Consider the following 23,486-nt stretch of genomic DNA (forward strand, 5'->3'; position numbering starts at 1 on the left):
CATATATATAGACACACACATTAAAAAAACAAGTGAGGGTAGAAAAAGTTTGAAGGACGTGCGATAATTATTCTTCATCTCATTAAAGATATGACCACCTTCACACAATATTTTTTCTTCTATCTTTCTTTATTTCAAGAACTTTCTTAAGCATATCATAGAACATATTAATTAAATATCTATTACATGGTACATTATAAGAATGTATAAATATGAAATGACAAATTTCTTTTCTATGTAAATAAATGCAATTAAAACAACAAATAGACCCAAAAGGGTCTAACAAAGTTAGTAAGTTGCGTATGAGTAGTACTCCAAAGTCTCAGGTTCGACACTCCTAAAAAGCACCCCACACAAATTTAGTTTCGTGGGATACCCAAGGCCTTGTGTTAGGGGGTGGCTCCTTTAGCCACGCAAGGGTTTGATACCCATGGTCCGAAGGATCATGAGAAAGTTCCCTCGCCAAACCAAAAAAACAACAAATAGAATTTCAATATATTTCAACATATATTATGAAAAGTGTATATCTAATATTTAGCTTTAAAATAATTAAATAAAATAATTTGAAAATAAAATATAGAAATAACTCTTCTTAATGGTATATCTAGGAAAATTACGTATGTCATTACTCAAATCAAAATGTATGTCATAGTCAATATTGAGTAAGGTAAGACAAAATGCCGCATATTAAATGAGCAAATATTATAAAAAGATCTTACAAACTTCTATGACACTTTAAACTATAAAAATGATTAGAATAATTAAGTTTTAATATTGGTTGCACGTGCATTTGCACGTGCAATAATGCTAGTGTGTGTGCATGCGTGTTTGTCATTCTTTCCCTTCTCTCTTCTACAGTATTTTGCTAATTAAATAAGCATCCAGTTAAATTGTGAAATGTGAAGACTAAGTAATAGTATAATTAAACACTAATGCAATGGTTCAATGGACGGTTCTGCACCTAATTCTTTCCACCATGTTTCTAATTTTTGTTATGTTTCATATTTTTAAAAACTAATTTAGGTAATAAAAATTAAAAATCAAAATAATAATTAGTTGAAGTTTATGCTCCTCTATGCAAAGGGTTATCGCTTCTCTTTAAGCTTTAGTATTATATTTTTATTCTCATAACAATTATTATCTTATAATAGTCATATTTATTTATCATGAATATACAAGTGCGAATCATAACCAACTTCATGTCCTTAGCTCCACCTATCTAAGAAGTGCTACATTGCTATGTTCCACATCCCCATATCCAAAATGTAGAGTAAGATTGATTAATTTTCCTGTTTGTTGCTATGATCTGTCAAGAAATGTCAAAGAGTAGCTAAAATACCTATCAATAGAAATCACTACTATTACAAATAGATAAAATTTACAAGCATGGACAAATTTTAATTCATTAGGGAAGAAATTTACCTTCTGACGGGTCAGTTGTCAATGCTCCAGCATGTTGCAAAAAGTATGAAGATGATATCAAAAGAACGGCCGCCAGTACAACACGTTTAACTCCAAGCATTGTAAGGGCACTATCCGGAACAAGTCTAAATATCTATAACCAAAAATTGTTCACAAATAAGAACTGCTCTTCAGCCCAAATTTAATAATCATAGCTTTAAAATATTTAGTTTATCATTTACAATGAATATTAGATTCAAAATTAAGAAACAAAACACGACATAAATAAATTTTGATATCTAACTTTCTATAGAAAGCATAAATTTGTACTGATATATTATATGATGCTATGCATGGCCGTCTGAAGCTGACGTAACAAAAGACATGTATAAGGTTTCGACTTTCCACATTCATGGTGACAGGCATCCAGACAAAAATTAGTCTCCTTAATTAAGGCTATTAATTTGGTCGGTTAAGATATTGTAGAACCCAATATGTCTTCCTGAGGAAAATTGTAGAGAACTATTTTTCTCCCAATTAAATGAAAATAATAAGAGAGAAATCCAAGAGTTTGTAACCGGCGAGTTTATTGGGAGAAGTTATCAGAATTATTGTCCTAGAATCAATGGGAAAATCGGCTGCAAAACTCAATGGACATTGAAAACCCTATAATCTGTATCCAAATCCCACAATTGGCATCACACAAAAAAAGAAAAAAAAAGGCAAGGAATTGCTAGGAACAAGCACATAGGAGGAAATAAGCACCTTAAGGATAGTTTTTTTCCTTTGTTTTAATTAGATTTAGATTCATACACAGAATATCTTTTCCCGACGCTAGCTGTTGCCCTCTCCAGCAATGTTCGACGATCTCCGACCACCATCAGTCATGGGTACAGTCGGAGGTGGCCACTTAGGCCACGAACTCATCCAAACTTTGGGTTTGATTCTAGAAAGGAATAAACAAAGAATGAAGATGAAGTTTTGAGAAGAAATAGGAAGTTTTAGTTTAACCCCTAATTTTTGGGAATTTAATTTCTAGTCCAAAACAAAAATGCATACAGAAAATTAGTCTCCGGAAAAACTACCTTCAGTCCCTTTCAGCATAGAAATTTTACAATTAGGTCCAAATTTTGTTTAAGAATAAAGATAGAAACAAAATTTGGGAAAAGTCTCTAGAAATCAGAAACATTAGTTTTATAACCAAATAGTTTGTGTATAGAATCGTTAGTATTAGAGTATTTACGCATATTGTATGCTTATAGGTTTGATAAAGGAGTAAGTATCTTGCAGTGTAGTTCTTTAAAAGTTTTGTTAGATTTGTCAAGGTGAGCAGATTTCTTCTCATTAGTTTTCTTTAATTATTCAAATAATAAATTTATTTTTATAGATAAAATTTTTGGATCAGACATGTTATTTCCATTCACTTATAGTAATTGTTAAAGGAATTTGAATCGTGATAGCTATTTATTTTTTACGAAATAAATATTGCTAAGTATATGAAGTTATTGAAAATTTGTCATTTTAAACTTACTATTCAAATGCATTTATTGAAGAGTTTATAATTGACAAAAAATTTATTTATTTTAGATTCAGGAATGTCCTATTTTCACGAAATAAACATGAGCAAATTTTGAAAACTATTAAAGCATTTTTATTGCTTTTCATGCCGGTAGAAATTACAAATGATATTTTGAGTGAAAAGAATGTGTTTCTCAATGTTAAAAATACTCAGAAGTCTACTATGGAGTGAAGTGATTTGTTTAAGCCTATCATATGGTATTGAATGTACCAACCAGTGTTGAAGTGGTCTTTTTGGCAAAAATAAAGTGGCATTTGAGCAACCTATGATATTGTTAGGTAAATTCTATCCCTGGGTTGACCAATAGTGACAAATGCGCATTTCCATGATACTAAGCTATAATTTTCGTAGCCTTAGTGTGACAACTTAGTAAGTTTTGCAAAGTGTGATTTTATAATGAAGAAATTTTCGATTTAAACCCATTCCAACTTTTTTTTCTAAAACTGACCCATTCTCATTTTATTTACAACAACCGACCCACTTCGTGTTCACGTCAGCATCGTGGCCACGAAGTGAGGCGATATTTTTTAAACTCGTTGCTAAATAGTCGGGGTTGCTAACCCCGACTATTTTGCACACCCTGTCTAATAAACATGCTAAATTAGTCGAGATTGTCAACCCCGACTAATTTAGCACACTATCTAATTGGTCGAGGTTGGGAACCCCGACCAATTCGAAAGCCTTTTTTCGAAATGATCGGGGTTCCCAACCACGACCATTTAGCAGAGACTTTTGTACCCGCGGACGAGTCAAGCTGGAAATGGCTAAGGGACCAAATAGTCGGGGTTGGCAACCCCGACTATTTGGCCCATGGGCCCGACCCCTATATAAACCCCCAACCGTTCTCCCCACCCCCCACTTCGTTCCCAGTCACCCCAAAACACTCCCAGCCCTCCAACTTTCTTCCCCAAACCCTTATTTGTCACAAATATTGGATTTCAATCTCAATTTTCAACCCAATTTCATCGTGAAGCTTCTGAGTGGTAATTTCTCTACATTCTCTCCTCTTTTAACATGTAGAAATCTAGGGTTTTTTTTCTCAAAAACGAATTTCTAGGGTTTGAACTCTATTTGTAGTGGTTTATTTAGAAAATTTATTCTTTTTACAGTTGAAATTAAACATTTAGGGCATAGAATACTTAATTTTAGGGTTTAGGATTTGGGGGTTTATGGTTGTAATTGGGGTTTAGGGTTATAATTTGGGGTTTAGGGTTGTAATTGATAATATTTTTGAAATTTTTTGCATTTAAATGATATAATTTTCTTTTGCATAGGTTGAACAATATGATTTTTATTGCTTGCTCTTATGATAGAAAAATTAATTATGGAATGAATAATATGCCAATATATGTCGGAGGGGTGACAACGCTGTTAATGATCTCGGAATCATATAGTTACCTTGACTTGGTTAATGAATTACATCGAGTTACGAAAATTGATCCACGAGAGTACCGACTAAAAATAATATGTAATTGGCCCATAACTTTTGATGGAATATCTGCAATTGAGATCTCAAACGATCATCATATGAGTATTATGTTTAATTTGAGCAAATCACAACCAACAGTAGAATTGTTTATTGAAAAGTTGCCACATAGTTTGTGCCAAATATTCAACCCTCCAGGAGAATTCTCACGCATGTTAGATTTTGGAGTTGAGTCTGATGGTTTTCTTTCTTTTTCGAGTGAAATTGAACAGACTCAATTTTAATATCACAGGGGTGCACCTTCATTCGGTGGAACGTCAAATTTTATGAACAATGAAGTCTTTCATGAAAATATGAGGCCGTTAAGAGGGGCAATAGTTGGAGAGGATGAAAGAAGCAACGCCTCTGAAGGTGAAGATGAAGATAGTGCACCAATTGACAGCATGCAATTTGTGAGTGAAGACGATGAAGAGAATCCGGATTGGCCCGATGAAGCTTATGTTAATAATGAATATGTTGAGTACGAAGAGCCACCCCCGACGAGTTTGAAAATGATGAATGGGTTCATTCTTCCACAGTACAAGATATGCGCATTGGCGAAAGTTCATCTCATAGAGAAGATGATGAGGTCCCTTTTAGAGTTGGTGATTTATTCGAGACTAAAGACCAGTTGGTTGATGCTATTCGTGATTACTCAATCAAAAAGTTGGTCAAATTCAAGCAAATTAAAAGCAATCGCACAAGTTATGAGGCAATCTGTTTTATGAATACACAAAGACAATGTTGGGCCGAGGGGAATGAAGCTGATTCCGCATGTCCTTAGAAGTTATATAAATTTGCCGGAAAGAAACATAATGGATATTTTAAGATCACAGAATACTACTGTGTTCACACATGTAACAATCCAATGTTCGAGAAAGATCACAGTGGTGCTTCCGCCTCCTACATAGCTTGGTTGATTATGCCAAAATTAAAGAAACATCTTGAACTAAGGCTCGATAATATAATTGATAGAGTGTTACATACGAAGTTCATTGAAATATCGTATAGTAAAGCGTGGAATGCAAGGAGAATTGCGATGATAAAAATATTTGGTGATTGGGAGATGTCTTACGCGACACTACCTCAATATCTTGATGCGATCAAAAGAAGCAATCCTGGATCTAAATACAAACTCATAACCAAAGAGGTCAATCCGGGAGTTCAACAATTCACCTCTGTATTTTGAGTATTTGGTCCTTCGATCGAGGGATTTAAATTTTGTCGGTCGGTTCTTAGCATTGATGACACACACTTATACGGTAAATATAAGGGTCTATTGCTTGTCGCTACAAGAGTAGATGCAGATGGTGGCTTATTTCCTTTGGCCTTCGCAGTTGTGGAGGTCGAGAACAGTGAAAATTAGGAGTGGTTTTTTTCTTGCATTCAATTATATATTTTTAATGTGTTGCCTCCTAGGAAAATTATTTTTAATGTGTTTATTAGGCAGGGCGTGCAAAATAGTCGGGGTTGGCAACCTCGACTATTTAGCAACGAGTTTAAAAAAATCGCCCCTCTTCGTGGCCACGATGCTGACGTGGCCATGAGAGTGGGTCGGTTTAAAAAAAGTTGGAATGTGTTTAAATCGAAAATTTCTTCTTTTATAATTTAAAAGTATTTAGTGATTATTCATATTGTTTCTTAAATTTTGTGAATATTCTTTTACGACACTGTCACATGCTACTCATAAACTGAAATCCTATATGTTTCTCAAATTGTACTTTTTATAGTAGCTTACTAAATATAGCATTGATAATTTTGAAAACTAGTCTGATCCACTATGATAAGTTATCTGCTCACTAAGTGTAATCTCACTACCACTATTTTCAATATTTTCCAGATATGAATTAGATGGCTTTATCTATGGCATGGAGTTTTGAAGATATGAGAAGGATCTAGTAGAAAGTGTTGATGCTGAGTGTTATTAGTTATTTTAAGAGTAGCATTTGAGTTTATGTAATAAGAGTTCTTCGACTAATTAGAGTGATCTTGTTATGATGTAGTTTTGCTCTGAGCTTTCTATATATCAATAAAGTTTCTTTTAAGTGAAGTTTTATTTGAATTATGGAAGTGAACCACAAGCTAGACAGGTGCTCGCACGTGTCGCCATTGTCATGCATCTCAAATTATACTGCGCATTTGGGGGCATGAGTTATGGCATCAGAGCTAGGTTCGGAAGTCCTAGGTTTAGAAGTCCATAATTAGTAGTGCTTAGAAAAAAGTTTTAGAGTTGCCTTTAGTGATTACTTGCGTATTGTTTGTTGGATTTATAACTAGATGGTTAGAACAAAATGAACACTTCTTCAACTCGGGAAAGTGATTTGCACAAGACTTTGGGGCAAATGTTTGGTGGTAGAAATGCACGCGGATATGGTTCTGAAGTGAATCAAATGGATGCAAATGCTATGCTGTAGGTGACACAAAATCTCACCATTGTGATGTAAAATCAGCAGCAACAAATTAACCAACAACAAGAACATTAAGACAATGATCATCCTCAATCGCAAAGTGGTATGGCGAAGTTTAAAAAACTGATATCACCTACCTTTGAAGAAAGTGTTAATCCTATTATACTAAAGACTGGATCAAAGAGATGGAAAAAGTCTTTACTTATATGAAGTGTCCTGATGGAGAAAAAGTAGCTTATGCAATCTATATGTTGAAAGGACGGGCATATGGTTGGTGACAAACGCAGCAAAGGATGGTACTAACCAGATATCTTAGGATGAGTTCAAGAAAGTCTTCTCTGAGAAGTACTTTCTAAAGATTGTTCGTCAGTATGAGAAGGAACTCTGTGAGTTGAAGCAAAATTATGAGCCTGTGGCTGAGTACGAGGAGGAATTCGCTCATTTGTCCAAGTTTGCACTCCAATTTTTTACAACCAAAGAAGATAGAGTGTGTCGTTTCTAGAAGGGTTTGCAACCCGAGATAAGGTTTCAAGTGAGCACATTTGAACTTTCCACTTATGCGACAGAATTAAAGAAAGCTTTAGTGATTAAGGAGAAAAAAGAATTTTTCGATTGATGATCACAAAAATGATGATATGAAGAAGAGGTTCAGATCGGACGAACGTGGAGGTCATAACAAGAATTGGTAAAACAAGAAACAATATGTGGATTCAAAAGAAAAGCAAATTATGAACCAAAAGTCGATGAGATGCACCATACGTGACAAGCCTAACCATGACGCGAAGAATTGTTGGAGAGGGTATTTGCCTAGGGTGTGGCCAAAAGGATCACAAGATTGCAGATTGTCCCAAGTTTAATGAAATTTTGACTCGTAAGGCACCTCAAAGTGATCAACATCCTCAAGCCAAGGCTCGAGTTTACTCTCTAACCGAGCAAGAGGCCTAGGCAAATAATTATGTGGCGTCAGGTGTCATACCTATAATTTCTACTTTTGCTCGAGTACTCTTTGATTCTTGAGCTTTGCATTCTTCTATTACTACACGATTTGTTAGGAAGCAATATTTGCCATGTCATACACTTGAGCATGAAATGCATTCAACACATCAAGAGATAGCATACTGATATCTAATAAGTACTACAAAAGTAAGATAAAGAAGTGGATAGAGAGCTTCCAGTAGAATTGATCATCCTTGATATGCATAATTATAATATCATTCTAGGGATGGATTGGTTATCTGAAAATCATGCATCTATTTTGTGTCGAGAGAAGAAAGTGGTATTTAGAATTCCCAAACAACCAGAGTTTTGCTTTGAAGGTATTAAGGTGCAAAAGCATATGCGCATTATATCAACCCTTTCAAGCTCCGCATATCGAGAAGTGGGTGCACTGGTTTTTAGCATTAGTGCAAGTCTTGAGCTAGAAAGAAGTTAGTCTGTATTAAATTCTTATCGTGCATGAATTTCCAGATGTATTTTCATAAGATCTCCCCAGAATGCTACCCGACAGGAAAATAAAACTTTCTACTGAAGTTCCACACACAAGTCAAATCTCAAAGGCCCTTACAGAATGGCTCCAGTTAAACTAAAGAAACTTAAGGGACAATTACGGGAACTTCTAGATAATGGGTTTATTAGACCCTGTGTTTCACCTTGAGGAGCATCGGTGTTATTTGTGAATAAAAAAGATGGTAGCATGCGATTATGCATTGATTATCGGGAGCTCAATAGGGTGGCTATACAAAATAAATATCTGTTACAAAGGATTGACGATTTTTTTGACCAATTGCAAGGAGCTCAGGCATTTTTCAAGATCGATCTTCAATCGAACTATCATCAATTAAAGATTAACGCTGAAGATATTCCAAAGACCGCGTTTCGTACCCGTTATAGTCATTACGAATTTCTTGTGCTACAATTTGGGTTAACAAATGCACCTGCATTTTTCATGGACCTTATGAACAGTGTGTTTAAGCCCTTCTCAGATCATTTTGTTATATTCATAGATATCTTGATATATTCAAAGAACCAGAAGGAGCACGAGGAACATCTACGATGTGTGCCTAGTGATTTGGGGAAGGAAAATCTCTATGCAAATTTTAAGTATGAGCTCTGATTAGAAAAGGTGTCTTTTCTAGGACATGTTACTTCGAAGGATGGAGTCTCGATAGACCCACTAAAAGTTGAAGCTGTCGTGAATTGGAAAAGGCCAACAAGTGTTCATGAGATCCGCAGCTTTCTTGGCACGACTGGTTATTATCGGAGATTCCTAGAAGAGTTCTCTCGTATTGCCTCACCTTTGACTCGCTTGACTCAGAAAGGAATAAAATTTCTTTGGTCTGAAGAATATAAAAGATCAACAGAGCTCTAGACCCAAGTCTCTGGTCTGCCAAATAATCAATTTTTACAAATCTAAAACAAAGATAAAAAAACTAAAGCTTTCTTGATCTTTTATATTTATACTAATAGGAAATAAGCACATGTTACATATTCCTAGGAATATGCTAAACATATTCTTAACATATTCCTTTATTATCTTAATCATATCCCTAATATCTCTCGTTATATATTCCTAATATATCATTCCAACCATACATAGATATTTCATAATATATTCCTTAACAAGATTCATACATTGAATACCTTTTCCGGTCGCTCTCGGCATCTCCGACGATGTTCGATGATCTCCAACTACCCTTGGTCATGGGTATCGCCAGAGGTGGTCATTTAGGCCAGGAACCCATCTAAACTTTGTGTTTGATTGTAGAAAGGAATAAACAGAGAATGAAGATGAAGTTTGGAGAAGAAATAGGGAATTTCAGTTTAACCCCCAAAGTTTTAGGAATTTGATTTCTCGTCCAAAATTAAAATGCAAACAGAAAATTAGTTTTTGGAAAAATTACCTTTAGTCCCTTTTAGCATAGAAAATTTGCAGTTAGGGCCAAATTTTGTTTAAGAATACAGAATAGAAACAAATTTTGGGAAGAGTGTAGAAATCAGAAACATTAGTTTTATACCCAAGTAGTTTATGCATAGAATCGTGAGTATTAGAGTATTTATGCATATTGTATGCTTATAGATTTGATAAAGGAGTAAGTTTCTTGGAGTGCAGCACGTTGAAACTTTTGTTAGATTGGTCATGGTGATTCTCATTAGTTTTTCTTAATCTATGTTATTTAAATAATAATTTTATTATTATAGAGAAAAGTGTTGGATCAGATATGTTATTTTTGTTCACTTATAGTAATTGTTAAAGGAATTTGAATCGTGATAGCTATTTATCTTTTACAAGATAAATATTGTCTAGTAAATAAAATTATTAAAATTTTGTCATTTTAAATTTATTATTCCAATGCATCTATTGAAGAGTTAATATTTGACAAAAAAATATTTATTTATTTTAGATTCAGGAATGTCCTATGTTCATGAAATAGACATGAGCAAAGTTTGCAAAACTATTAAAGCATTTATATTGCAATTCATGCAGGTTGAATTTACAAATGATATTGAGTGAAAGGAATGTGTTTCTCTAGCATTACTAAACCGACCATTTGTTCAATAGGTAAGTAATCATGTGGGGACAATTTTCAAGTAGGCAGATTTAAATGTGTGGATGAAAAGTAGCCACATCACTACCAAGCACCAATTTTATACTTCGTACCAAGAATATTCATTTTCCTATATATGCAGATGTATATATAAACATATACATATATATATAGAAAAATTGATATGTTTAGTACCAAGAACAAACTTGGTGCTTAGTAGTGAGGTGGCTCATTATCATCCACTCATTCAAATGGTCCCTATTTGTAAATAATCATCCACTGTTTATCCAACCAATATGCACCCATGTGAATGTGGTTCCCCCTTTAAATAAGTGGATATGAATGAGTCACCTCACTACCAAGCACCAAGTTTATGCTTAGTACCAAATATACTCATATTCTTCATATATAAATGTATGTATATATAGATCATACTCCCTTTAAAAGTGTGAGTATGGGAAAAACTTTCACTGGTCAATAATATTTTTGACCCTTTCGAATATTACATTGTTATCCTATTCTAATTAATATGCTTAATAGAGTCATCAATCCACTAAAAATAATCCACCATCCTATCATCTATCTTAAATTTGTTGGAAGCTTTGTTCATGAAAAGGCAATTTTGCCTTTGTGAATAGTCCCACATTGGAAAATGAGATGAATAGTAAATGGTATATAATGGTTCTCTCCTTATTGGGCTTTGAATAGTGTTTTGGGTTTTGTGGGCTTTGCATATCTACCACACACGCGTGCACGCACGCAAGCCACGCCACGCCTCGCCTCGCCACGCGCGCGCCGTGCCACGCCGCACCGCACACATTTTTGCTTCTCAAGCTTTTATTTTTGCACGTTTTACACGTTTTATAACGGCTACATGCGGGTACCGGAAGCAAGACTTGTGCATAACGGTTCCTTGGATTCAGCGGGGGTTACACTTCTCCTCACCTATATAAGCAGGCTTGGAGCTCATTCAGAAACACACCAACGAAGAGAAGAACTTCTAAGCTCTCTTCTTTCTCTACTCTCATTTCTCCAAGAAATTTGCTACATATTTATATTTCTAATTTTTGGGCAACCGTTTTCGTCTGAGCATAAGCTCTGTGACTCACGCCCGAGTGCAGAGGCCGGCCGATTCCGGAGGTTTTTACCGCTAGAGGAGAGGGGACAAATTGCGTCAGGGCGATAGGCGGGTCCTTAATCTTCTAGGGCAGTGACATCACGACTGCTCCCGATCAGGCCTGAATTTTCTAACTCTTTAATTTTTTTTTATATTATTATATTCCTATTTTGACAGCAATCTAGAAGATTAAGTAAAATTTCTTGCTGTTAAGTTAATTAGTTAAAAAATAAAAAAAATACTGTTCATCGGGATTACTGTTCACCCGAATCTTCATTGTAATTACTTGTTGTATTAGTTAATTGTTTTAATTTGTTGCATCTAAATTAGTTTAAAAAAAGGAAAAAAATATATATATATTCTTTGCTGCTTCTGTGCTCAATTTCAGTATCTGTCAAAAACAAAAAATCTTTAAGTGAACCGGTTTAAGTTTTCTTGGATTATTTGGTGTCTAAGGCAAGGTTTAAGGGTTGCGTCAAGCGCTCTGTAAGAAACGAGGTACTTAATAGATCTTTGATCAACCTCTAGTACTATCCTTACCTGGCCAAACTACCCGAGTAAAACTTTTATCTTTTTACTTTCAGCGTTTTTGATTTAAAGCAGGTTTAATTAAGTTTCTGGTCTAGTAATATTGACAAAATCATTTATTATATCAGATTACATCTACCTAGACTAGTAAACTTGAATTGAACTTATGGCAATTCCTGATCATTCAAAAAGTGTCAAACCTGAGAAGTTCACCGGTGTTAACTATAAACGGTGGGCTAATCAGATAAAATACTGGTTCACTACCTTAGGTCTTTTATCTGCTATTGACACTTCTGAGTCGTCTACTAGTGGTTCTCAACCTTTGACTCCTGATCCTGCTCAACCTGCTCCTTCCACTTCTGGTTCTGGTGCTAGCTCCTTTTCTAGCTCTATGAAACCAGAAGAAATCAACTATCATTGTTGTCATAGGATCCTTAGTGCACTTGCGGACAACCTTTATGACATATATTATGAGTTCAAAAGTGCAAAAGACCTATGGAATGCTCTTGAAGCAGAATATGGCTATGATGATGCTGGAATTCTGCGTTTCACCTCCTCCTCCTTCAATAAGTTCATGATGGTTGATGACAAGCCCATTAATGAACAAATTCATGAATTCCTAGATTTCCTCCGTCATCTCCAATCAAAAGGAAACACTTTTACTGACGATTATAAAGTTTCCTGTTTGATTGATAAACTTCCTCCCTCCTGGTCTAGATTTGCTGGAGATCTCCGACACAAGCAAGGAGATCTAACCTTAACTGAAGCCCTCAAGGCTATTCGTATTGAAGACCAGCATAGGCAAAATTCCAATACCAAGAATGAAACAAAAGCTAAAGTAAACTTGGTAGAGGATAAGCCTAAATCTAAGAATTTCAAACCCAAAGGGAAGAAATTCAAGAAAAATCAACAATCTTTCAACAAATCTTTCAACAGGGGGAGTATACCTCAAATCATATGACTGAATATTACCAAGAACACGGTATTATTCATGAGGTTACTGCTCCCTATACACCACAGTCTAACGGGGTAGCTGAACGAAAGAATAGAACCCTAATGGACATGGTGAACTGTATGTTACTCGGTTCAGGAGCATCTGAAAATCTCTGGGGTGAAGCTATTCTTTCTGCTTGCTTCATTCTCAATAGGATTCCCCAGAAAAATTCCGATACAACTCCTTATGAATATTGGAAGGGGAGATCTCCTAATCTGAAATTCTTTCGGGTTTGGGGTTGCTTGGCTAAAGTAGCTATTCCCGAACCTAAGAAGAGAAAAATTGGTTCTAAGACTGTAGATGCTGCTTTTATTGGATATGCACTTGATAGCAATGTTAACAGATTTTTAGTCATCAAATCTGAAATCAGTGACATATCCAACAATACCATCATTGAAGCAAGAGATGCAGTCTACTTTGAAAACATCTTTCCTTTCAAATCTAAAATCTCAGAAAATCCCAGATCATCCATTCCTTCTGATCTTCAAGGGAAACACACTAAAAAACCCTTTAAGTCTATAACTAGAAACTCCGAACCCCTCGAATTAATTCATAGTGATGTGTGTGACTCTAACCGAGTTCTCACCCGAGGGGGTAGGAGGTATTTTGTGACTTTTATAGACGATCACTCTAAATATTGTTACACCTATCTTCTCAAAACTAAAGATGAAGTCTTAGATAGGTTTAAGGTGTTCAAAGCTGAATCTGAGAACCAACTTGACAGGAAGATCAAGATTCTAAGATCTGATCGTGGGGGGGGTATACCTCAAATCATATGACTAAATATTGCCAAGAACACGGTATTATTCATGAGGTTACTGCTCCCTATACACCACAGTCTAACGGGGTAGCTGAACGAAAGAATAGAACCCTAATGGACATGGTGAACTGTATGTTACTCAGTTCAGGAGCACCTGAAAATCTCTGGGGTGAAGCTCTTCTTTCTGCTTGCTTCATTCTCAATAGGATTCCCCAGAAATATTCCGATACAACTCCTTATGAATATTGGAAGGGGAGATCTCATAATCTAAATTTCTTCCGGGTTTGGGGTTGCTTGGCTAAAGTAGCTATTCCCGAACCTAAGAAGAGAAAAATTGGTTCTAAGACTGTAGATGCTGCTTTTATTGGATATGCACTTGATAGCAATGTTAACAGATTTTTAGTCATCAAATCTGAAATCAGTGACATATCCAACAATACCATCATTGAAGCAAGAGATGCAGTCTACTTTGAAAACATCTTTCCTTTCAAATCTAAAATCTCAGAAAATCCCAGATCATCTCTTCCTTCTGATCTACCATCTTCCAGTTCTTCTCAACCTTTTGATATTGAACCTCGAAGAAGCAAAAGAGGTAGAATCAAAAAGGATTTTGGAGAAGACTTCCTAACCTTTCTTGTTGAAGGTGATCCAAGCTCATTCCAAGAAGCAATGGATTCACCTGAATATTCTTTCTGGAAAGAAGCCATTGATAATGAAATTAAATCTATCATGGAAAACCATACTTGGATACTCACCGACTTACCTCCAGGTTATAAACCTATTGGTTGTAAGTGGATATTCAAGAAGAAACTCAGAGCTGATGGTTCCATAGATAAATTTAAAGCTAGATTAGTAGCTAAAGGCTATACTCAACAAAAGGGCATTGATTATTTTGATACATATTCTCCTGTAGCCCGAATCTCAACTATCCGAGTATTATTAGCCTTTGTTGCTATGCATAAGCTAATCATACATCAGATGGATGTCAAGACTGCTTTCCTGAATGATGATTTAGATGAAAAAATCTATATGCACCAACCTGAAGGGTCAGGAAAACAAAGTCTGTAAGCTTGTTAAATCTTTGTATGGTCTTAAACAAGCTCCTAAACAATGGCACCAGAAATTTGACAACGTCATTGCACAATATGGCTTCACTGTGAATGAATACGATAAATGTGTCTATTCTAAAGTGATAAACAATGACTATGTCATTCTCTGTCTCTATGTTGATGATATCCTTATCTTTGGAACAACACTTGAATTAATTTCAAAGGTTAAGGATTATCTTTCCAAAAACTTTGATATGAAAGACTTAGGTCTTGCAGACATGATACTTGGAATGAAAATCTCTAGACACACTAGAGGAATATATTTGAGTCTTTCCCATAGCATTGATAAAATGCTAATCAAATTCAACTTTCATATCTCTAAACCTGTTTCCACACCTTATGATTCTTCTATATCCTTGAAGAAGAATGAAGGTGAACCTGTCTCCCAGTTGAAATATTCTCAGATGATTGGATCTCTTCTTTACATATCCAACCGAACCAGACCCGATATAGCTTATGCTGTAGGGAGACTGAGTCGGTATACTAGCAACCCTAGCAAAGATCATTGGACTGTCTTAGAAAGAGTATTCAAATATCTGAAAGGCACAATTGACTATTGCTTGACTTATACTGGTTACCCTGATACTATAGAAGGGTATAGTGACACCAACTGGGTCACGGATTCGAACAGTATAAAGTCTACATATGGATATGTATTTCTTTTTGGTGATGCTGCTGTATCCTGGAAATCATGTAAGCAAACAGTAATTGCCAGGAGCACCATGGAATCTGAGCTGATTGCTCTTGATACTACTTGCACAGTAGCCGAATGGTTAAAAGATCTTCTCTGAACTTCCTTTGGTCCCTAAACCCTCTCCTCCTATTTCCATTCACTCTGATTCTAGATCTACCATAGAGCTTCTAAAGCAAGTACATGTAAATAAAAAACATAACAGACATATTCAAATAAGATATAAGTCTGTACAATGCCTGTTAGGCAAAGTTATGATCTTGGACTTTGTAAAGTCTGAGAAAAATCTTGCTGACCCTTTGACTAAGGGATTATCCAGGAGTGTGGTTCTGGATTTATCGAGGGAGATGTGATTAAGCCCATAAATGAGGTCACTGACAGCGGCAACCCAATCCTTATTTGGAGACGTAGTCCTAATGTCGGTTCAATGTGGTAGAAACAAGCTTGACAAGTGACTCTCGTGTGGAGCATCGACCTAGATATATTTATATATCATTATGTAGCATTTGCTACTACCCCTTCTCTATGGTGACGATGCTCTTATGATACAGCTGGCTAGGCTGAGTTTTACTCTTAATAAGTCCAACGCGTGTATTGTGGGGGGTATTAAATAAACAGCTGTAGTACCCTTTGAGGACTTACCTACGTGAGAGGAACCGTGATGGCCGCGGTTGGGGGGGCAGGGCTGACCCCTAAAAACTCTCATGAGTCGGTTTTTTGTGAGCATGGCCTTTAACGCTCAACCCGCTTAGCTCAATAGATGAAAACGTATTGTGTGTGTTTTTATCAATACCTGATCCAAGGGGCCTAATTCAAGGCCTAGTCCATTATGCCCCTCAGGTGACGATGAACTCACTAAGGAAAGGTTCAAAGCCGAAAGCTACCTCTCCTGAATTCACGATACGAAAGGTTGCCCAACCTACATTTATTTTGTGATTTATTTATTGATTTATTATTTTGAATTTTCAGTTAATATTGCCTTTTAGGGGGGGACTGTTGGAAGCTTTGTTCATGAAAAGGCAATTTTGCCTTTGTGAATAGTCCCACATTGGAAAATGAGATGAATAGTAAAGGGTATATAATGATTCTCTCCTTATTGGGCTTTGAATAGTGTTTTGGGTTTTGTGGGCTTTGCATATCTACCACACGCGCGCGCGCACGCACGCCACGCCACGCCTCGCCTCACGCGAGCGCCACGCCGTACCGCACACATTTTTGCTTCTCAAGCTTTTATTTTTGCACGTTTTACATGTTTTGTAACGGCTGCATGCGGGTAACGGAAGCAAGACTTGTGCATAACAGTTCCTTGGATTCAGCGGGAGTTACACTTCTCCTCACCTATATAAGCAAGCTTGGAGCTCATTCAGAAACACACCAGCGAAGAGAAGAACTTCTAAGCTCTCTTCTTTCTCTACTCTCATTTCTCCAAGAAATTTGCTACATATTTATATTTCTAATTTTTGGGCAACCGTTTTTGTCTGAGCATAAGCTCTGTGACTCACGCCCGAGTGCAGAGGCCGGCCGATTCCGGGGGTTTTTACCGCTAGGGAAGAGGGGACAAATTGCGCCAGGGCGATAGGCGGGTCCTTAATCTTCTAGGGCAGTGACATCACGACTGCTCCCGATCAGGTCTGAATTTTCTGACTCTTTAATTTGTTTTTTATATTATTATATTCCTATTTTGACAGCAAAATTAGCTATAAATTTCGATGATTCATTTCATTATTCAAATGAAGAATGGATTCCTCTGGAGGATATAACTTTCTTTATATATCATGATTTGAATTTGGATGTTCAATTCGATTTTAAAAGATTTGAACAAGGATTAGATACATGCCACATACAACGAGACTAAATTTAAGTTTACCTCACTATTAAAATTTGAAATGACATGCAGCAAAACAACGCTCAAACAATTCATTAGACGAAGAATTTTATCAATGATACTAATGACACTATATCAGTTACCATTTCAAGATAATTATATAGATACATTTAATATGAAATTATCTTTAAGGATTTGTTTTATAGAAATTATCTATAGTCTTAATCACTTTATCTTTAGGCTTTTTTTTTGCCTATCAAATTTCTTTCTCCCAGATATTGTTCTTATTTTATTAAGATTTGCAGTTTGTTTCAATGTTTCAATGTCCTCTACTATCAAGTATGCAAACATCATCCTTTCTTATTTTTGTTAGATTCTCTTTTTTTCTTCTAATTTACACTATCATATAGAAGACTTATTCATGATTCGATTCCACTTTGTTAGTTTGTGCTCACTTATATTTGTAAACTTTAGCATTGTGATTATTACATTGTGATTATTTATATACTTTGATTTTTGTTTGTATGGGGTATGTATATATTCTCGAAGTTGAGTTCTTATACTTTTTAAATAATTTTCAATTACTATTGCATGAAAGGTTTTTTTAATAATATATGCTTATTTGCACTATAACATCCCAAAGTTTATTTTAGCGGTTGATAAACCTAAAATTATAAACATCATCCTAAAAATTTAAATAAACTACAAAAAACCCCTTGAAAATCTAAAAAAATACAAAAACACCTTGACAAATCCAAAATTGCAAAAACTACCTTGAAAACCATAAATTTAGAACAATCCCCTTAATAACTTGTGATCAGCTAAATTATAAGATCGGTATTTTTTTTAAATCCCTCTTACTAGTTTGATTATTTTTCTAGCTCCGGCGGTGTTTTGGTATTTTTAAGCCAAATGTGCAATTAGACCTACAACTTCATTGCTGGGGTAAAAAAGCATTAAAATTGCAAATTACAAAAAATAGCTAGAAATTTGAAAATTATAAAGAACACACTGAAAATAAGAAAGCCTGGATCAACCCTCTGAACAATTTGAAACTACAAACAACAACTAAAAGACCTCAAAGATTATTAAAAATTATAAAAAACAACTTGAAGAATCTAAAAATTACAAAAAAACCACAAAGTCCAAAAATTTTCGATCTGACCCCTAAAATTACAAATCCCCCAAATTTTTTTACCACAAAACCCCTTGAAAATTTGTAAATTATGAATAACCCCCTTAAAATCGTAAAATGATTAAAATTACAAATAGCTCCATATTTCACAATTAAAAACAAGCTCCTAGAAAGACCATTACAAACCATCTCCTTAAAATTCAAAAATATATAAACATTGACTTTGGAGTTGAATATTCTAGAATTGACATTTTAAAAATTCGCAAACAGTGGAATTGGAATTAGTTACCAACTTTCTAATTCTAGAAATTGAAATCCTTGAATTCAAACACAACCTTAATGTAATTAAAAAAAAAAACACATGATATTTGAAGATCCCTCTAAACTCCATGATCTCCCTGAACAAAGGACGACAAATGCTATAAGATTTCAACGGGAGTTCACTTTGGGTGGTTAATTATATGTCCACGTTATCTCTTTGATACCATAGCTTTTTATGAAATTGCTCTTAGTGCGTAAACTACGTGTGCACTTTCTTTTGCCTTGGGTACTATTGTGTATTTGATCTATAAGAGTTTTGCTATAAAGAAATGATATCTCTCAAAGCTTGAAAATTTCCCTCGAGAAGTCAAGGCTTTGATACCTTATGATTTTAGGGGAGATGTCGGTTTCCCTAAATAATGTTGTTGTTATTTAACATAAAAAGTATGATGTAGCAATTTTATGTGAACTTAGTTTTTGGTTCAAAATGTTTTACCCATATTGAAAATCATATAGCAGTAAATATCAGGGTGTCATATGGGATGATGCGCATATATAATATAATATCCTAAAATGTAATTTAAACATACTTCATGAAATTTAAGAAGATAAAAATGTAAATAATATATGTTTACGATCATTAACCAATTAAAGAAACTCATTGAGGGAAAAGTGCCTACTAGAATATGCTTAAAAACGTCATAGGGATGGAATATTTGCTAAAAACATTAAAGAAATTTTGCATAACTATATTGCTTGGTGATAAGCCATATCAAAAGGACATATTGACCCACATATTGGTTAATATATCGGCCATATCGGAGATATACCACCGAAAAATGTCAAAAAAGGTGAAGGATATTCAGAGCATATCGTTTTGTGACAAGCCTTGCAAAAGGATATATTAGTTGGATTTATCAATTATACCGGGTATATTAAATACAACGCTTACTGATATAGTGAAAGATCCCTCTACTTGTCCATGGATGTAGGGACAAAAGTTTTGCCGAACATTAAATATGGTTGTCCATTGTGATCGGTTGTGCTGTTGTTATTCACCCACTCAACGGACAATGGGAAAAGGTAACATATTTAGACATTACAGAGTCCCCCCCCCCCCCCCCCCCCCCCCCCATCAAACGTGGGACTAAAGTTGTCACGCAATTTTAAGCAGCACAAAAACATCCACAACAAATTGCCTTTTATTTGTACAATCAAGCTAAGGCCTCGAAATTCTGTTTCTTAAACAACCACCAAAAGCAAAAAACGAAAAAAAAATCAAAACTCACCTCAAAGACAACCGCACTTCAAAATAACTGTCGCGAATTCCTCACTGGCATGCCATATGCTATCAGGCAACATAAAATAAAAAAATCGAGTAACTCTACTCGAAGTGTTGCGATCTGAGAAGAGCGAAACCCTAGAACGAGAATCTGGTACGGGGATAAGAAGGGCAACTGGGGGATTTATGCGGTGGTTGAAGGGGTTAGAAAGAGACGGCATTTTTTCAGATTTTTTTTTATTTTGCGCCCATACAACTAAGGAGTTGACGCAACGACTTTAAATGCGAGGAGACTATGAGAGGGGATGAGGAAGATGTGGCCTTGCTTGACGCACGCTACCTGAGAGCCACTTGAGATCTATCGTAAGCGAAGACCAGAGGAGACTATGAGCGGGGATAAGGAAGATGTGGCCTTGCTTCTCACGCACGCTACCTGAGAGCCACTTGAGATCCAGGGCCGGTCCTGACATATTCGGGGCCTTTGGCAAAATTAAAAAATGGGGCCTCTTAGAATCAAACATTCAATTTGTAACAACGATATTTTATTTTATTGAAATTAAATATAAGATTACAAAATTATAAAAAACAATTTCTTCTAGCATTATTTGATGCAAAGTCGTTAATAATGGAATCAATATCTATGTTTTGTAACATCTCATTCTCGATGCATAGCATTGTTAAATTGTTCAATCTTTCTTGTGCCATTGTTGAACGTAAGTAGGTTTTGACCAACTTCAACTTTGAAAAACTTCTTTCCGCTGAGGCTACAGACACAGGCAAGGTTAATAAGATTCGATAGTGATGCGGCATAAACATGTACCAAAAAGGTTGCAAGTGCACAACCGTGTCAAGTTATAGTATTTAAAATATCGATCCCACGAGGAAGGTGTTTTGTAGGAGAAAATATAAAATCGGTTCTTATGTTATGTGCGTGACAAGTAGGAGTGATAAGTGAATGTGATTGTGAAGAGATTGAGAGAGTGAAAATGGTGTGTGAATAGGTACAAAGTGTAAGTGAGAGTGGATTTGAAAAAGAATGAGTATGATCAATAAGTTGAGAAGGAAAAATGAATAAAATCAAGAAAAAAAATAAAAAAAATCAAGAATAAAGAACAAAATTCTAGAATAAAAGAAAATGCAAGAAATTAAAGATGATGGATTCAATTATAGATATGGATAATCTAAAATTGAACCCACTTCTTAGAAAATGGTGATTCCCTAGAGGGTTCTAACCTAAAGGCGATTCAAACAAAATAAAAATAAACAAAAAGAAAAAAAAACTAAACCCAAGAGGGTTCTAGCCTCAAGGTGAATAGTATAAGAAATTAAAATCTAACTACAAAATAAATTACAAAATCTAAACTACAAAATAAAATTGCAAGAATTAAATGCAAGAAAATAAATCTATTCTATAAGCATGAAATAAATCTAAGGCAAGAGGGTTCTAGCCTCTTGGCTATTTAACAAGAAAATAAAATCTAAACTACAAGCATAGAAATAAATCTACACTAATAAGCAATAAAAAAGAAAAAGAAAAGAAATGCAAACCTTCAAATAATTCTCCATCTTCATCTTCATCTTCATCATCCAACAAAGAGAAGAAGAGAAAAAATTTAAAGTGGTGAAAAATTATTATTATTAATTGCAACAAAAAGTTACAATTTTGGAAATCGATGCCCACTATTTCTAAATTCTGATTTCACGGATAGCTTCGTCTCGTCGAGATAGGCGATTTTCATATATTATATGTTAAATTCCGCCTTCCGGATTAGGAGATATCGTCGTTTCTTTGTGGCCAACCATTTTGAATATGATTTCTTTTCATATTGGATTTTTGATTTTCTCCGGCTTCTACAGGCTACACGACTTCATTCTGGGCTTTTGGATAATTTGGAAATTGATTTTCCAATGTGCTTCTTTGCTTCATTTCTTCATTTAATCAATGGGTTTTTGTTGAGAGATGAGAGTTTGAGATTTATTCTTCATTAACCTGCAATTAAAAGATAAAAATAATTATTAGTGGTATATTTATTCATATAAAATAGATAATGAGGGTATAAAATTGTAATAAAATATGATTATCAAATACCCCCACACCTAAACTTTTGCTAGTCCTCTAGCAAAGAAAATAAAAAAAAATCCTAACTCACTTTCGCAGGAATCGCGGTTGTATTTAGCGTATACAACAAGCCTTTAAACCCCAAGGTTACCCTAGTGGACGAGTTGTAGTCTCGTGAGGGTTTGCAGTGAATATACCCACAAAATTCGGTCAATCTTGCCAAATTAAAGAAGTCAGTAAATAACTAAATTTACTTGATAACTTTTAGATAATATAATTGGAGCCAGTTATCACTTAAGAAAACGTTTTTATATATAACTCTAAGGTATATTTTTAAGAAAATCTTCTCATTATAGCAATACAAAACCAAGCCAAACTTAGAAATTTAATTTAAAAGTTTTGAAAAGAACATGCTAACTCTTTGTTTTAAATAATTTTCAAGTTGCTTGATTTAAAATATTTTCCAAGACCATATATACAACTATAAAACATTTATTAGTTTTTTTTAACTCTTTCTTCCTTGGTGATTATTTTTACTTTAACGGGCTTTCTAATTGACCATTTAACGAGTTTTAGGCCAATTGATCCCAACCCAAATGGGCTTAGGTCATTAAGTATGGAAATACTCCTTGGGCTTAATTACTCGGTCAGCTTAGGCTTTATAAGATAGAATCACCTTGAATTAAAAAGTTTTTTTTCTTTTTGGTGCCCATTTTTCGCACTCTTCTTTTGCAATTTTTTTTGTATATGTAATATATATTTTGAAAATATGTAAATCAAGACACTTTGAAAAAATTATTTTCAACTCTAAGTTAAGCATGCAAAAATTTCATTATTTTAAATAAAAGTCCAAGTTAAGGCTTAAGTAAAGTATACTACTTTGAAAATCATTTCTTAAGAAATTTATTTAGAGTTATCATAAAAGGTGAACTTAAGTAAATAACCAACTAGGGATTAGAAAATTTCAAATAAATTAATTTTTACTTAACTCTATTAATTTGGCAAGTGACAATATTTTTATAATTTTTTAAGAAAAAGGAAAAAATGACAAAAATGCAACTAAAAATATAAAATAAAGAGAAAAAATTAACTAATTCTCACCCCACATCTAAATTTTGTATTGTCCAACTCTATGATGCATAAAGTAAAGTAGATAAGAAGTGAAGCACTTACATTTGGTCGGCTGATAAAAATCTGTAATTACCTTTTGTCTGAGGAGGATGAAATCAAAAATTTATTCTCTTTTTTTTTCTTTTTTTTTCTTCTTTTGTTTCTTTTTTCCTTCTTTTTTTTTCTTTTTTTAACAACTGAACAAGAAACTCTCAAA

At 34.7% G+C, this 23,486-nt stretch overlaps 1 protein-coding gene across 1 annotated transcript in view; it reads right to left on the bottom strand.

Annotated features, from left to right (window-relative positions):
- Positions 1-20,512, bottom strand: part of LOC109844315 (probable LRR receptor-like serine/threonine-protein kinase At1g06840) — an 81,300-nt gene extending 60,788 nt beyond the window's left edge. Inside the window, 2 exon segments of the mRNA XM_020413303.1 lie at positions 1,423-1,555; positions 20,108-20,512. Coding sequence (XP_020268892.1) covers positions 1,423-1,522 — 100 coding nt within the window. The 5' untranslated portion in view covers positions 1,523-1,555; positions 20,108-20,512.

This window comes from Asparagus officinalis, chromosome 6 (genome assembly GCF_001876935.1).
Source record: "Asparagus officinalis chromosome 6, Aspof.V1, whole genome shotgun sequence".
Taxonomy (NCBI): domain Eukaryota; kingdom Viridiplantae; phylum Streptophyta; class Magnoliopsida; order Asparagales; family Asparagaceae; genus Asparagus; species Asparagus officinalis.